Below are 17160 nucleotides of genomic sequence, written 5' to 3'. Positions count from 1 at the left end.
ACCACCTACTGGTAATGGCCAGAGGGGCCGATGGCGCGATATGGCAGCCTCACTTCTGTCAGTCTGTCCAGGGGCAGCTGTGGCTACAACTGTAGCTGCCTCCACCAGTGTGTGAATGTGAGAGTGAATGAGTAGTGGAATTGTAAAGCGCTTTGAGGGTCTCGAAAAGCGCTATATAAATGCAATCCATTATTATTATTTAAACCAACTGTTAACTGTATATTTCTGTACATTTAAGTATTATTATTCATATTGCCGCATTCATTGACCTTGTTTATAGGTAATTTCATTGTTTAATCACATTAAAATGTTCCTAATTTAATGTTTAAAAGCACTTGAAAAAGGCAAAATCCCATGTAAAATTAGGGCAACAAACTGTATTGTCATTACTGAAAATAACCGCATTTTTATGAGAAAGTTATTTTCTGTTATTTTCTGGTATTATTTTGGTGTCCCAGCTGCCGGAATATTACTGTTTTTTTAGGATTTTTTTTTTAACAGTGTATGTGGAATCCTGACAACAGTGCGTTTAAGTTAATGATAAATTAACCTTTCAAACATATAAAATAGGCGTCCCACAAGGCTCCAAACTGGGACCATTTTTTTTTATGTGACGTAAAAGGGTTACATCGTACAACTGATGCACGACAGCAAGGTGAAATATATGAAGTTAAAGGAGTTTGCTGATGCTTCATAAAATAATTGTTAGGAGTTGGGCATTAATCTTTTTCAGCTTTTGGAGTGAGGTATGCTAGAAATACAGTTTGAGAACAGCTGTCATGGGAGAGTGTTGAAAACAAACACTTTGACCAGCACTATTTTTTCTGAATGCTAGATTTGAGGGAAAAAGGACACATCTGACTTTTCCACTATTTTCAGGTCACGCAATTGACATCAGAGTCGGCATTCAGTAGAAAAACTAGCATGTCAATTTTCCATTTCCATATAAAACACACACAGAAAAAAAATTCAAATTCTAACCTAAACATTTCATTTTTTGGCACGGGCATTTTTGGAGAAGAGCCACACTGATTTGGGGCTACAGCACATCAGTGGCAATGATAGCAGCTGTGCATGTGTGAGGGTTAATACCCACTCAGCATCAGATGAGGGTTCAGTTTTTTTTTTCTCACCTCAGAGTAATTTATCCTCTAAATGGTTTAATTTTCCAGTGGAAAATACCATACTGTTGCTGGGGCTCTGTCTATCTGACTGCTACGTATCCTCTCGCTCTCGCTCTCTCTCTCTCTCGCTGTCTCTTTTTCACTCTGTCAGCTGGGGATCGAGGTGTCTACTTTAATGCCTGTCATTTATGGACTGCTTGGAAATAACCGTGGAATAGCCTTGGCCCGCGCTGATGGCAGTGGATAAAAAGGATTGCCATTCACTCAGATGGAGGTAAAAAAAAAGAAAAAAAAGGACCCCAATCATGGCCATGACAAACAAAGACAAAGACTGAATGAGAGAGAGTTAGAGGCTCTGAGGGAAGGCGGGCGGTCAGAGAAATGGGGATCATTGATAGACTGATTTAAACAGGATCGAGGCACGATGGGAATGGGAGCCGTACCGTATCTGCTGAGGCTCTTGGTGAAGGTGGAGGAGTTGGAGATGTTGTAGGCAGAGTTCTGCTTTGGCACCAGGGCGATCACTGAACCATCTGTTACCTGCACAACAAAAACAATACACACACACACCACCAAAATATTCAGTGTATTACTCTTGCTGAGTCGCTGGCTCTTGACGCCTGCCCTGCTTTGTGCTCGTGTACCTGATAGTGAGCCAGTGTGTTGAGTCTTTTCCAGTCGTTGTCGATCTTAGTTGTGACATCTTCATCCTGCAGGATGATTCTGGCTATCCGACCTTGACGCCATTCTTTGAAAAGAGGAAAGTCGAGTTGATGGCAGAAAGCACAAACACAAATTGTGCATGTGTGTATCATGAAACTGTGTACCACTTGCCATCATTTTGCATTTGTGTTTTTGATATTTTCAATGAAAAAGAGGTAGTTAGTAGGTTTATTAAATTTTACACTGCAAAATTACATTAAAGCAACTAACAATTGATCAAAAGCCTGTATGAGAAAAGTCCCTGGACTTAACATTCCAGGGAACAACAGAGAATTGATACTCTGTCGTTTGCCTCATTTCCACAGAGCAGTTTATTCTCTTTAAGCTTATTGGTTTTTCTTACTGAGTAGCTATTTGCAACATTAAAAGTCCAGATAATGACGCCGCATGCTTACTCTGCAGTATCGTGCAGCAAGCAAACAACGTTAGGAGCAACCCGAGTCACTGAGGGAAATCAAAAATGAGGGGCTAAAATGAGAGCAGGACTCTTTATGGTAAAAGCTCGAGATAGTTTAATCTGTTGGATGGATAAAGTGCTGTCATACCAAAACAACTACTGAGTTAGTCATTTTAAGTTTCGGTAAAATGGACTACCCTGCTGGATCATTTTTATTTCCATCAAACAATGTGGCATCCTTTCATTTCTAACACATCACTCAGTCCATATCGACAGATATCGTTTTTTTTTCCCATTGAGATCTGATGTATGCATGTCTTTTATCCTGTTTTTCTTCTCTCACTCCAACCGTTCACAGCAGATGGCCCCGCCCCTCCCTGAGCCTGGTTCTGCCGGAGGTTTCTTCCTGTTAAAAGGGAGTTTTTTCTTCCCACAAGTGCTTGCTCATAGAGGGTCATATGATGGGGGTTTTCTCTGTATGTATCATTGTAGTTTCTACCTTACAATATAAAGCGCCTTGAGGCGACTGTTGTTGTGATTTGGGGCTGTACAAATAAAACTGAATTGAATGTATTTTTAAATTATACATACATATATATCGGTTTATAAACTTTTTCAATGCTTTTAAGTCATCAAAAAAGTTTTTCAGATTAACATCATGGCAATCTGGACTTGAAGGCATTGCTGAATGTAGTATGTTCATTAAAGCTAAAACTGGACGATGAGCTCCAGTGCACTGATCTCTCCCGACTACTGCATTTATGCAATTCTTATTGCAGATGTCTAAACAAAATGACTGGAAAAAACCTAATGAATCTGCTTTTATTTGATTTTATCTCATTAAGCCTGCCCATACAGTCCTGCATGTCTTACCCAGGTCCATATCAGAAGCCTTTGGCCTTTGCGAATAGGGGCTGCCTTTGTACACGGCATCGAGCAGCTTCTCTTTGACCTGAGTGATAGTGTCGCAGTTGAGACACTTGACTGTCACCTCCGGGGCGTTCTCATTCTCTGGATTTACACAGTGCAGCGTCTGGAAAAATTTTTAAAAAGCACAAAAATGGAAGAAAAATGGAAAAGACAAAAGAAATTAGGCTTTATCAGGAATATGTCAAGAACACTGCAAACAATGAGCACTGGTTAGTTGAATGGTGTGAAGGGTTGTTCAGGTGCTTTTGAATGTACCCAGCATCACTCTCACACCCAGTTTGTTTACATCAGCTCATTTTCAAACCTGGACACATCCCTCGTCTATTTAGGCAGTTTGAGAACATAATAACTCGGCATTCGCACTTGGGAGTGGACCAAAACAACTGTAGCAGACCCCGCTGATGAGTAGGTTTGCCTGCATGTTTCCAAGCTAGACCTGGATAGTTCTGTTTTGTTAACACTGGGCAGCAAACAGGACGGTCCACGGCCAACTCCCTCCAAATGCGGTGGACACTTTAAAAACCCGCATTTCAGCAGCTGACTGTTTAGACTCATATGTGACTAAAACTTAACAAATCAAGTGATTCGGTCCCGAGCAGATGAAACGGGCCTCGAGACACAGCGAGTTTACTGACCAGTGTTTTGTAGTCAATCTGTTGTCTGATGAGCTTGTCCTCACTGAGGGAGTAGCGGGCTTCTCCTGTGATGGCGTCGATGGGTCCCTTCTCCATCTGCTGCTTGATGGCACAGTAAAGCATGAAAAGAGGCTCCCCGGCACACTCCTGGCGAGAGACGAGGCAGAAACAGACGAGTTATCTGGAGTTCAAACACAGCGCGATTTTTTTCTTTTATGTCAGAAAAAGTCCTAAAGAGGGAAAACCGCCCAATAATTCAAAAATCCCCCAAAATTAAAAATGAAAATAAACAAAATCCCTAACAGAACTTAATAAACACAGTGATTCAATTTAAATCTGGTTCCTAAGAACGTTTGCTACTCTGAAGAATCTGGGAATACTTAAATGTGTAAATTAATAACAGCGATACAAAGTGCTGTGTGCAGTAAGGCGCTTATCTGACTCACATAAATGAGTAAATGAGGTAAGTGTGTGTTTTTGCAAGTGTCTGGAGAGCAATTAAGGACAACAAAAACTGGTTAGAATTTAAGCTCAGTGGCCACTTCATTAGATACACCTTCCCAGTAGTGGGTTGTTGGGGTTTTTTGGCCTACAGAACTGCCTTAATCCTTTGTGGCATACATTCAACATTCCTCTGAGATTTTGGCACATGCTGATATGACGACATCACACAGATTACATCCATGATGGGAAATCTCCTATTCCACCAAATCCCAGACATTTGGGTTGAGTGGACAGATCAGGTGGACCATTCTGGACCTGAGATGGTTGTGTGGCACCAACAACCACGTCAAAGTCACTTTTCTTCCTCCTTCTGATGCTCTCTTTGAACGTCAGCAGTTTAGTCTACTGTGTGACTAGCTGATTAAATATTTGTGTTAATGAGCAGCTGAAAAGGTGTACCTAATGAACACTTTTGGAATCGTGACTTATCTGTTCATCTTTCAAGAAGAGGGTGACAAAATGCATGAATAATTAAAGAGCTTGACGGTGAAAACTTAAAAAAAAAAAAAAACAGGAATCATTTGCTCAAACTGGAGATGGAATATTTCTGTAACTGTGTGCAGAGTAACATCCAAGTTAATGCATCACGGACCGTGCTGACCGGCGACTGACATGGCTGGAAAACTGCGTGAAAAAGAATTCTTTACAGTCACATGTTTCCCTCTCACTCCCCCCCTTTATAGCCTCTCTGTCCGTGTGCGTCCGATAAAACGGCACCACGGATTTTACATTTGGTTTCCCCAGACGTTCAAATTCAGATGCAATTTTCTGTGCCGCGGTGAGCAGTCAGAGGCGATAAATTAGGTGCGGCAGCTGCTTTTCTCCCTCTTTTGTTGTCATACGGTTCTTCCCGTATTTTCTACCTCTGAATAAGGAATGCCTCAAAATGTTTACAGCGTGAAATCAAAAAAGCAACTTTTAGAGTTTCCTCCATTATGCAAAACACACATCATCATCAAAAAAAAATAACTTTAGTTAAATTAGTTACTAGTGATTGAATTTCTGGCATTCTTTAACAAATCCTTGCAATTTCTAACACTGTCAGTGATCTATAAACGAACGACATGAAATTTCAGACCTTCCCGGAATGACGTCTCAAGATGTGAAGGACACAGCGGCGTTATGTAAACATCTTTCCTTTTTTTTGTTCCAGAGGGAGGCTGAAAGCAGCGTTACGTAAATCTTTTCAGCCTTCTCTCGGAGCCGAGCTTATGCGACCAGACATAGATGTTATAAATATGTTGCCCACTCTCCGCTCCATCAAAGACACTTGCCAATCAATAGTGTCATTAGTCATCACTTGGGCCCAAGGAAAAACACTTGCGAATGAAGTAGCGGCAGTTTAGAGGGGAGAGAGAGGACACATCACAGCCAATACTCATCCTGACGAGAGTTTAATGATCGAGCGCGCAGTGCTCAGGGAGACACTTCAGACTGTGTGCGCGTGTGCGTCTGCTAGAGATGCATGAGGTCCAGCTGAGAGCAGGGGAAAGTACTAATTTATCTGTCTCACCTTCAAGCACACTTAACAACTCGCTTTTTCTTTCTAGCGTGTGCATTCCTCCCTTGCGTCCTTTTTTCCTTCTTTTCCACCGTAATAAAAATCCTCGGTTCTTTATTGTTACACCATCTTCCTTTTTTACTTTTTCATCTATGTCCCTCATATATATTCACACATTACATTGTAAAGTCTAATGTAAAAAAGAAAAGGAATAGGAGGTTTGTCTTCAATACAGTGGCAAAATGGCCATCGCTGTTCCACCTAATCGTGTTCTTTGTATGTGGCCACATATGTAGTACACCAAAGGTGGAGGAGAAGAGAACTGGTAGGTGGTTTAATCAACGCCTGCACCTTCAAACTCAAGATATGAAGGATTGTACCTATGTTTTATCATCTGAGAGGCGTCCCCTTCACCAAAGAAGCGAAAGAGACAACGCGACCTGCATCTGGATAAAATGCCACACATCAAGCCTCTTAAACTGAAGTCAGAGCATTAACACATGAAAATACGAATAAACATCCTTAGTTATTCTCACAATTATTTACTGTCAGCAGATTAAACATGTGACCCTCCCATCTCCGGACAGCTGCCAACTAGCAAGCTAAAACAACAACAGCTGCTGTTAATTGAGCGTCAAAGTCCAACAATCCTAGATCCAGCCCACTAACAGCAGCTAACAGCAGCGCTTACCGACAGAAAAGTTCAGAATATCCTCAACATCAGCGTCGCTGTCATCAGACAGAATTCGTATCAGGGTCAAATCAAAGTTTTACAGCCTCCTCCAGAAACGAGGACATATAATAACATCTGACATAAACAGCCACATAACTGATTGTATACTTGAACTGGGAGGTACTTGAAATTCAGTTGACGGCAATCTGTGAACTACTGACATCTAGTGGTGATATTTACCACACTGTACCTCTAAAGTCAGAAGCCCGCATCATCATCTCTCGGTGTTACACAGAGGTATCAACAAGTAAGGCGGACGACAATCGTGCAAACCAGCGTGGTTCTGCAGTACTAAAATCTAAATCTAAATCCACCTCAGCATGAAGGCTGTGACAGAGCAAGCTAGAATAGAACCACTCAGTGTGAGCAAAGTGCCATCACGTTCTGCTTGTGCTAGTGTCGCTAACGTTAGCCATGCTTTGCAAACTGATGTGACATGGAGTGTGTGGGATTTTATGCGTGGTTCCACGTTTTGGCGATATTTGGAAGATTTTTTATAGAAGGATGTGATTCATGGCATCAAACGGGTCTTAAATACACACATAATGGTTGCACAACTATTGCTTAACTTAGTTCATTAGCTTGTTCTAAAATTAAACTGTTTTCTGACTGATAAGATGGGTCAGGTTTTTGCTTCTAACCTGGACAAATTAGGAAACGAAATTATCAGTCAGCAACATCTGTACTTTGCTCTCTCATCCCCATGTCATCCTGTTATTTTCTCTGCTTTTTTTAACCTTCTTTTGCAATTTTATCCTCATTTTATTCACTTGCATTTCAAAAATTTGCTCCTGCTTCCTGTCATCCTTATCTTTCATTGCTTTCCCCTTTCTCTGCCCTCTTTTCACATCTTTGCCCTGCCTTTCTCTTTAACTCCTTGCTCCTTTCTCCTCACCTCTCTATTTTCCTAACTCCTAATTGTCACCCGCAACCTCCATTCATTTCCCCTCTCTCCGCCACCTCCGATGCCCATCTCTAACCTCTCCCTCTCCTCTTCTCTCCCTCATTCCACTGCCGCACGCTTTAAGAAGCTCGTTAGCATCTGGGCCAATTAGGTGGGCAGCTGCTAACGAGACAGAGCGAGCATACATTACAGCGTTACGCTTCAGCTTTCTGCCTCCGTTGCTCGGCCGCTGCATGCTTGTCTATGAAATTTGCCTTTACTCTGCACGCTGCCTTCATTAGGGCTGCTTAATTGTATCCTGACATTTACATTTTAGGGATATAATGACAGCTCTGGCTGTACAGGGAGAGGAAGAGGCTCACATTCCTACATTGCATTGAATGCTGTGTATTTATTAGTTTCCAGATTTAGAGATTTTATAGAAATAAAAAAAATATTAATAATGATAACAATGAAAGCAGTTTAGATAATTATAGTTGTTTGTTTTGGTAGAATTTAAGGACTTATTCCTGTAATATTCCTGTTACAGATTAATCACAATGAGAGAATAATGTGCAATTTAACACCACCTTCTACACAGTCCACCCTCCCTTTCCCAAAATTACTCAACTTTCTTTTCTGCTGTGACTCCAATAATTATCACATTGCACTCTTAATATGATTAGGATTATAATGGCATATGAGGACAACTCCAAGTCTTCCAGTATGTAATTAAAGTGTGGAGAGGAGAAGGGGAAACCGATGAGAAGGACGAGAGAAGCATTAAAGAAAAAAAGAAAATCGCCTCACTCGCTTTTAGGCTGTGCAATAGCGAGAGTAGGGGATGACAGACGGGAGAAGATAAAGGGAAAGGGCGACGCGCGAGGACGACGCGACCGACGTCCCGCCCCCTGGTGAGGCGAACGACCTTAAGGCAGAAAGGAGACTGACAGCAGAGCAATGACAACAAGAAACGAGGCAGATGAAAGGGAGATCAGAGGAAGAGAAGATGTGAGCTAAAAGAACAACAGAAAAGATCAGTGGAGAGGACGTGTCAGCTACAGGAGTAAAATTACGTGAGGGGAGAAGATCTGTGGGCTTACCAAAAGAAAAAAAAGTCATTAAAAACAGAGAAGAAAAGGGTGCTGCTTAGAGGCTTTGATGATTTACTCTTATGTGTTCTGCACTGCTGAGGGAAGAAAACATGAAGGCCAAACAAGAAAAGCTTTTAAATAAAAACACACTGAGGTAAACGGAATAAAGAATTAATATAAGTCGGGAGCGTTAAATTAAGACTATTATTCCGAGTGATCGTGCCTTACCTTTAGGAACTTATACAAGAGGAATGTGAACCAGTTGGTCAGCATCTTCTCAGCGACAGACTCGGTTCTGATGCAAACAGAGAAAAGAAGGCAGAAACACGATGCTTGAAAAGAGACGTTTAAAGGAAACAACAACAGACCAACAGAGCTTTGATATCTCTGATAAATGAAAAGATTCAGAGCCCTCATAAACATGAAGCAAATCTTTTATTAAAGGTTTTTTTAGTCAAATAATTAATCATTAAAGAAAATGTGCTCAGTATGAACTGAATGTATACCAATCTAGTAAGTTTCACCAGAGTCCATTAAATTTAACGTGTTACATTATTACATTGTGACAGAATTACATGGAAAATTTCAAATCTGTACTGCAACTTAAGAAAACACCAGCAAACAGAAAAACATTGCAAAAGCATGCGAAACACAACAGAAGTTAAATAAAAAACAATGAAAAAAACATTTTATAAAACACGACAGAAGTGTTTTTGGGGACACAAAAATGTGACGGAACCGCTGCAGAAGTGACAGAAAGCAAAAGGATCGCAGCGAGACACGCTTAAAAGAAGAGGAGGATTCATCGCGGTGTGACGGAGATAAAAGATTGTTCGCATTATATAATATTGATACAGTATCGTAGATCCTATAAGCCTTTAAGTTGCTCACTGTTAGCTTTTCACTTCCGCAGGTGGTCCGTCACATTATTGTCTTCCCCAAAACTTCCATTTGTTTCTTTTGTGGCATTTTTTCTGTCTCCCCTGTGTTTTTGTGCTTTTGCAGCATTTTTGTATTGGCTGTGCGTTTAAACTCTCTGCAGAAAGAATGACATCATATGGTACTCATTACAAAAGCAGTATTTAAGTCTGGTTGGAGTGAAGGAGCTGCTCTTGATTTCCAAAGAATTGTCCGAAAAAAACGACATGGACATGAGGATTTTTTTGGTAAGTCTTTTCTAAAAACGGTTTAACGAAATAAAAGTATATCCCCGTAGACAATAAAGTGCTTATCAAATTGATTAGAGCATCTGTCACAGAAACAAGAAAACACAAATATTTTAGATATTTGCGAAAAACTTGCTTAAAATTGAAAACTACTCAATTCACATCTTTATACCCAAATTTGAGCCGACACACTGAAACTTCTCTGAGAAGTCAGAAATTAATCAAGCATAACGTTTAACCACTGAAACTAATTTTCTGTTTAAGAATGCAAGTAAATATCTGTCATTTGGCATCTTAATCAAGAATCAATCATGCATTTTTGTAAAACAGCCCATGAACATTCATGGATCGCAGTAGTTCTATTTCAGAATGAAAAATATCACCATTTTGATAAAGAACTTGCACATACATCTGGTACACCCAGAGAACTGCCGCTCACTGGATATTTTCTTGCTTTTGGACTGTTCTCTGTAAACAGAGAGATGCTGGTGTGGGAAAATCCCAGCAAATCAGCAGTTTCTCAAACTCACAATCACCTTTCCTCCACATTCTGATGCTCACTTTGAACTTCTGCAGGTCGTCTCGCCCTTGTCTACATGCCTAAGCGCTCTGAGCTGATCCATGTGATCAGATATTTGTGAGAATTACATGTCAGCATTAATAAAGTGGTGCGTGAGTGTATAAAGCTAGCTAACCATGACTGGTTAAAAACTACAATTTCCTGCAGGTTAAGACGTTAACCTGTGGTGTTCTGCTGATTTCCAGCTTTCAGAAGGTGCACTGTCAAAACTGAACACTTAGTTCAGAGATCCACAGATTTTCCAACTTGTGCTAATATTGCTTTGCTGGATGATGATGATTTTTAAGAGCAAAGTGAGCAGAAATATAGATTCAGTTCATTTGCAGTCAAAGTTTGATATAAACTGATACTTAGAAATACTTAAATGAGTCTGAAAAGTAAAATTAGACAAAAGAAAACATAAACATTAAAGAGATATCCCTTTTTAAATAATATGTTTATGCTGGCTTTACTTCCTCACCTCCTTAGCAGCAGTTTGGGATGGTTTTTGCTCTCCAGGTTTCTGTCTATCAGGTCGGATAACAGCTGTTTCAGGACCCCGGTGGCATACTCCATCTCCCCTTGCAGGGCCGTCATGATCAGAGATGCCACATTGCCTCGATCCCGCATTGAAAATGACCTACAAATACATTCAACATTTTTTAAAAAAGGATCCTTTACAAGTGATAGACCTTGTTTTTGTTTGGCCCCATCTGAACTGTTCCTCGAAATACGTACGCACCATTAACCTCATAGCAATTCATTTAAATATTAATGCACATTTTATCTTAATTAAAGTCTGTTTAGTCATAAAACATTTGGCTAAGTGCCTTTCAGTAATTGTAGAGCTTCTAAAATTTGTTACTGCTTTCATAAACATACCTTTGCTTTTCTTTTCTTTTTCTCTTGATGCCAAGCAAAGCATTCATGTTTGTAAAAGCACACGTTCCCACCATATTACCAAAAATGGAACAACACATATGAAATAAACAAGTAAATAACGACAAACCTCTGGGCCTCCAGGGTTCGTATGAACGTCAGCAGGAAGTGCTTCTTTGTCAGCAGCTGGCCGAACAGGGTGAGCGCCTTCTCAACATTGGCAGGGACCTGGAGAGGTTGGGTGTTGTGGACAGGGTTAAAGGGCTGCTTCATGAGAGGTCACTTCAAATAATGAGGTCAGAGGTACGTGAAAGTAATAGCGGTGAGGCAAAGGCTCAGGCTTCACGCTGCTCTGATTCCAAGACTTTTTAAAATTAGTAGATCTGTATGATATCAGTGAATATTCCTTATATGGTCCCAGGGACATCTGTGAGCACAGAAGCTCCCCGAACCTACTAAGTCTTGTGTTGACGAGGGGCAGCCAATCAGAAAGCAGCTGGCTTAAAAGGGAAGGGGTGCTGAAACAGCTTGTTTCAGACAGTGAATGCACTGCGGGGCTATTTTTGAATTGTGAAACACTGAAAGCTGCTCTAGTAGTCCAAAAAGGAAAACATACAATCACCAATAAGCATAATAGGACTCCTTAAGCTTTGGATTCCTTCAGTCGTCCAATTCTTCAACAATATCACAAAGGACTGCGATACGCACAGTACAAATAATAAATCTATGACTCATTCGGGGCAAGAGAGATTCTGAACACGTCTGCAAGCAGACATATGATGAGCTCAGATTGGCTTGTTAAACAGCGAGGTAAGACTGATTGGCTACTCTCCTCTCCTGCTGTGCTGCCGTGCGGCGTGTTCCACTTCAGATGATTTCAGCGGACAATTTTGACACGATTGTCTTCTTGACATCGGGGTCTGGGGTGTGTGTGCGTGGCTCAAAGCATCCTCCAGTTGAATATCGATAGGACGAGAATTTGAATTTACGGACCTGAGCTTTAGCCATCTCACGCGTTATCTCTGTCTGCGGAGTTAGCGGTTAAACTCTACCTGTTTTGTATAATCACACCTGCTAGTGGGCTGAATGTGTTATACTATTTAAACGTCCTTAACTGAATCTTTTAATAACCCGCTGTCACATGGGGAACTCTGGCTTTTTATCTGTTCAAGGAACTTTCTTAGAATGTCGAAAGTCTAATCAGACCGGCCTGAACCAGCCGAGCATGAGAGGGAGTCCTCTGTCAAACAGAGCGGGAGGGAAAAGATGGAGAGGAGTACAAGGAAGGATGAAGCATTAGGGCATAGCAGCATTGTGTACGTGTGTGTGTGTGTGTGTGTGTGTGTCAGGGTTGGGTACAGAGGTGCACCCTGCTTGTTCCACTGGCTGGCACCTGTCACTACTTATCAACAACACGCGAAACCCCCTGAAGACGCCTTCCTGACGCTCACTCGCTCCATCTTCCTCATCGCTTTAATTCTCTCTCTCTCGCACTTATTTTTGACTGTTTCACATCACTGGTCTCTCTCTCTGTCTTGTTTTAATTTCTCCCTCTCTCTTTGGTTTTGTGTGTCATCCTTGCACACACACACACACATCACATCTACCACTCCCCCTCTCTCTCCTGCTTTCTGTCATCATCCTTTTGTACCACTGTAACATCTATTCTTTCTCTCCTCCGACATGCCATAATAAAGTGTCTGGGCCTCTCTGTAAAGTGCTAAATGAGATTCTCGGCCTCCAGGGTGGATAGTGAGTGCGATGTGTGCGCATGTGTGTGTGTGTGTTTGAAAAAAGAGGGAGTGTGAGCGAGATAGAATGAGATTAGACAGATGGAGATGCATGTACATACTGCGCAGGCAGGGTCTTCACCAAGTTTTCCAAGATAGATTTAAGGTTTGTAGATTCACAAATCTGCAAGACTGTGTGTGTATGCTTGGATGTGTGTGTGTAGGTGTGTCACGTGGCTGTCAAGCTTAGGGGAGAGAGCAGTCATGCAGTGCAATAAAACTAGGAGCATTGGTTTACCCAAGTCATTGGATTACAGCGGCAACCCCTGGGGGCAATACAGACGGTTACGGAAGGAAGTCTAGACATAACAATAAAGTACGTAAGCACCTTTTACCTCTGTGCCTGCCTGACACCCAAAGTTAAAGGTGTACTCACACTTTTGGGATTTTGGATCATGGAAAAACATGTTCTGTTTGTGATGTAAAACAATGTACAGTCAATCTAACTGTGATGAGCATACATACACATACAAATCACATTAGGACAGCTGCTTTCAGAGAGACTGTCTCAGCAGGGGAAAGTTGAGTTCTTAATTTTATGCAAATATAAACTTTTCCATATTCTGTCGAGATCCTGGAAGCTATTGCATCCTCATATGATAATATATCCATACAGCTGATTGGTTGGTCAAACAGACTAGGCCTTTTTTCTAATGAAGAAAAATAAAATAAAACCCACAGACTGTATATAAAAGATGGATTTTGCCACTGATTGTCACCCATTGAGCCCACAGACGGTATAAAAACAAAGACGCAACTTCCTCGTTGGAAAAATGAAGCCAATGTGCTGCATTCCTGCATTCTGGCTGACCACCAGATGGCGATAGCTGTTCCAAGAAGTTGCAAAAAGACTCCTGGTCCTATAGTCCAGTGTTTCCCAACCACTGTGCTGCGGCACATAGGTGTGCCATGAGAAATGATCAGGTGTGCCGTGGAAGATTATCTGGTTCCACCTGATTAGTACTCTAAGCGATCAGCGTAAGTAACGGGCAGAACAATTACATTCTCCTCCACTAGAGGCCAGTACAACTACCTGCTCTAATTAAATGGGTTGTCAACTGCCAGTAAAACAGAAGAAGACAAAGAAGAAATTACATAATAGTCACGCTGTGAGACGACGCAGCGCGTAATAGCAATAGATAAATATTTGAAAAGAAAAAGTAGTCAGTCTGACCTGAGTCCAGGAGAAACTTCTGACCCAGATGAAAGCCCTAGCATGAGTAGTGGTCAGAAGAAAGCAAAAAAGGTATACTGGGGACAAACTGAGCCAATTCCACTACGCCTGGTGAGCGGGGAAAAATGATCAATATGCTTTTTGTGACATTTTTGTTTGGTGGTGTGCCGTGTGATTTTTCTAATGTGAAATATGTGCCGTGGCTCCAAAAGGTTGGGAAACACTGCTATAGAGGTCCATGGGATCACAGCCCTCTGCCTTAATGTTGGTAAATGCTTTCCTGTTGAGTTTATGGACTAAAATTTGGGACATGTTAAAATAAAAAAAATATAAAAATTGAGGATTATCCATGGTCTGATGACTTGTGACTGAAAAGTCGTTAGTTATCACAAGTCGATTCACAGTCAGACCCGCCTATCTTCAACAGCAGAAATCCTCATCTTAAAGTTTCTGAACGGGACTTCAGAAAACAGCAGATGATGTCACTGTCCATCTTTTATACTGTGGTCTATGGTGAAATGTTGGGGAGAAGCCTCAAGCTGAGCACTTTTGTCATCGAGGTGTATTGCGATGGGAGGAGTGGCTCTCATATAGAAAACAAAGGACTCTACACACTCCTATGGCAGGAACTTGTCAATCAATATGTTCACTATAATTTAGAAATGTGAGAAAGAAAATCACGAGAAAGAATGCAGGTTTTGGCATGGCCTCACTTCCAGATCTGGACAGTCCATGAGTGAAAAATAGAAACACTGGAATATTAGCCCTTATAGTAGCAAAGTGCAATCTGTGTAGGGGCTAGGTTCCAATAACTGAGTCCATTTTGGATCTGGTTTGCTTCCTTCAAAATACCTGGATTTATTAAGCTCTGATGAAGACAAATCTCTCATCTAACCTCACTGCCAGGGATTATAACAGCTAACGGCTGTTAATTCCATCATGGGCATAATGAAACACATTGCTGTGTCTTAATAAAATGCTCTGTTAAGCCTGTATTGAACCAAAGATAATTTCATATAATCAAATCATATATATACAGACACACACAGAGACAGACAGACAGACAGACAGACAGACAGACACACACAGATAGTTAGATAGATAGATAGATAGATAGATAGATAGATAGATAGATAGATAGATAGATAGATAGATAGATAGATAGATAGACAGATAGATAGATAGATACCCTCTAAAATATTTAATCAACATCTATGTTAGGCTGCTCTTTCAATACAAATAACACTGGGACAAAAGAAAGTGATTTTCAACCTAATTAAATTTCTGACTTGGAACTAATTTAGATTTGTTAAACTGTCTTGTTAAAAGAAACACAAAGGGAAAGCAGAGAAGGAAAAAAAAGAATGTAAGTACATTTCCCACTACTACATTCCAGTTGTTCTAGATGCTCTAAGGACTCTGTTCGTTCAGATTTAACATTATCTGCAGTTTGTAGATACAGATTGATAGTCTGTGCTCATAACCAAAATTGTTGTCTTTCAAAAATAACTCGGGGTGAATCACAGAAAGGAATAAAAAAAGAGATACCAGTGACAGCTATGACACCACCCAGGGGGATTTTTTTTCTAACAATATGAATCCACGTTCTGGATTAGAGCGATTAAATTAAGCTGTAAAAGGTCAAACAAATTACTCCTCGACTCCAAAAAGTCAGCGCTCCAATCAAAGCCAATGGAGCAGCACCAGATTCTACATCTTAATGATACTGCTGATTGCAAACTTGGCTCTCTGGTTTTAGTTTTGGAGGGGAGTAGTTTATGTTGACATACTATTAATTCTCCTTCCCTTGGTCTCAGCGGTAAGATGTCTTTATAAATCAGGTTCACTATTTCAATTTGGCTGTGCTGGCAAGGAGTTTGCATATACTGGTTCATTTAATAACTTTACAGTGATTTATAATGCCAACAACAATCCTAGGAACTGTGAATCTTATTTTCTTTATGCTTTGTTCCCCTTCACCTTTCCTGTGTCTTTTTTAACGTCTCTTACATAACATTCTTTTTCAGTCAATTCAAAGCAATACTTACTGTATAACTCTTTTTATCTACATCAAAAGAATAAGGTGAGTTTCTGTCCCTTGAGATCCGACTAATGATGATACTATGGCTCTTGAAAATTCATTCACATTCATTGAGACAAGCTGAATACATTAAGACGAAGTAGGTAAAATATAGGTTATGTGATTGCTTTAAGGTGTACAGCGTCTGCAGTTCTTGTTACATCTCAGGCTTTTTAAGAGTCCTTCCTTTGATGAAACCCGTCATGGGATAATGGCTACAAAAGTTTCCAGCAGGAAAGCTAGTGGGACAGTCTTAATGCCGATAAACAGAACTTTCAGAATACTTCTAGGGCAAACTTTTGTCAGTGCTAAACTAGGTAAACTACTTTAAGTAAAGTGGCAGCTGTATGTGTCCATGTTGGGTGTTAGTTTGTTAGTATAGCCTCTACTGTAGCCGATTATACGTTGTTAGTTTGTTTCAGTCTCAAGTTTAGTCGGTGGTGTACTGACCCGTACCTCCATCTCCTTGAGCACAGGATGGTCCTCAATCCCAGGGAAAAGAACCCTCATTGCATAGGTCCGATAGTCTAGGAAGGGAATCCCAGCTCCATCCAGCTCCTGGGTCAGCTCGTGGATGTCTGTCTGTAGCTCGGCGAAAGCTATAGATGGAGAAGAGATAATTGGTCATTATCTGTATGACCGAGTAGCAGCAGTGCCTTGATGTTTCATCATGTGTTAAGTTGCCCAGTTAGCAGAACAACGAATGATCTGTCTCTGTAGCTACTCTTAACTGCTCACCCATACTAGCACTTTAGCTGTTGAAATTTACAATAAGATCAATTCATTTCATGGTAACTGCCACAATGAGTGAAATACACCAAAGCTTTTGTAAATATAATTTTGCAATGTAAAAGCAAATGTTATGGAAGTGAAAAGGTTGACTTTTTGTCAAACAGTAAGCTAGCTTCCTCAATTAAAGGACCTAGCATAACTTCTTATGTTGCTACAGGTTTATTTAAATATCCAGTGGGAGAATGTAAATTACATT

The 17160-nt window shown here is 40.7% G+C and overlaps 1 protein-coding gene across 2 annotated transcripts in view; it reads right to left on the bottom strand.

Moving 5' to 3' along the window:
- The window catches only part of LOC116311206 (plexin-A1-like), a 311927-nt gene that overhangs the window by 19475 nt on the left and 275292 nt on the right, over window positions 1–17160 (bottom strand). Inside the window, exons 21-28 of one of the 2 annotated variants that reach the window (XM_039604677.1) lie at window positions 16623–16771; window positions 11259–11356; window positions 10731–10889; window positions 8753–8819; window positions 3810–3956; window positions 3118–3277; window positions 1769–1872; window positions 1568–1664 (exon numbers count right to left, since the gene is read on the bottom strand). In XM_039604677.1, coding sequence (XP_039460611.1) covers window positions 1568–1664; window positions 1769–1872; window positions 3118–3277; window positions 3810–3956; window positions 8753–8819; window positions 10731–10889; window positions 11259–11356; window positions 16623–16771 — 981 coding nt within the window. The remainder of the gene's footprint in view (window positions 1–1567; window positions 1665–1768; window positions 1873–3117; window positions 3278–3809; window positions 3957–8752; window positions 8820–10730; window positions 10890–11258; window positions 11357–16622; window positions 16772–17160) is intronic. The other variant, XM_031728256.2, reaches the window with a different exon arrangement.

Source organism: Oreochromis aureus, linkage group 20, assembly GCF_013358895.1.
Source record: "Oreochromis aureus strain Israel breed Guangdong linkage group 20, ZZ_aureus, whole genome shotgun sequence".
Lineage (NCBI taxonomy): Eukaryota > Metazoa > Chordata > Actinopteri > Cichliformes > Cichlidae > Oreochromis > Oreochromis aureus.
Note: the sequence above shows the minus strand (reverse complement) of the source record. Positions and strands in the feature narration are given on the sequence as shown.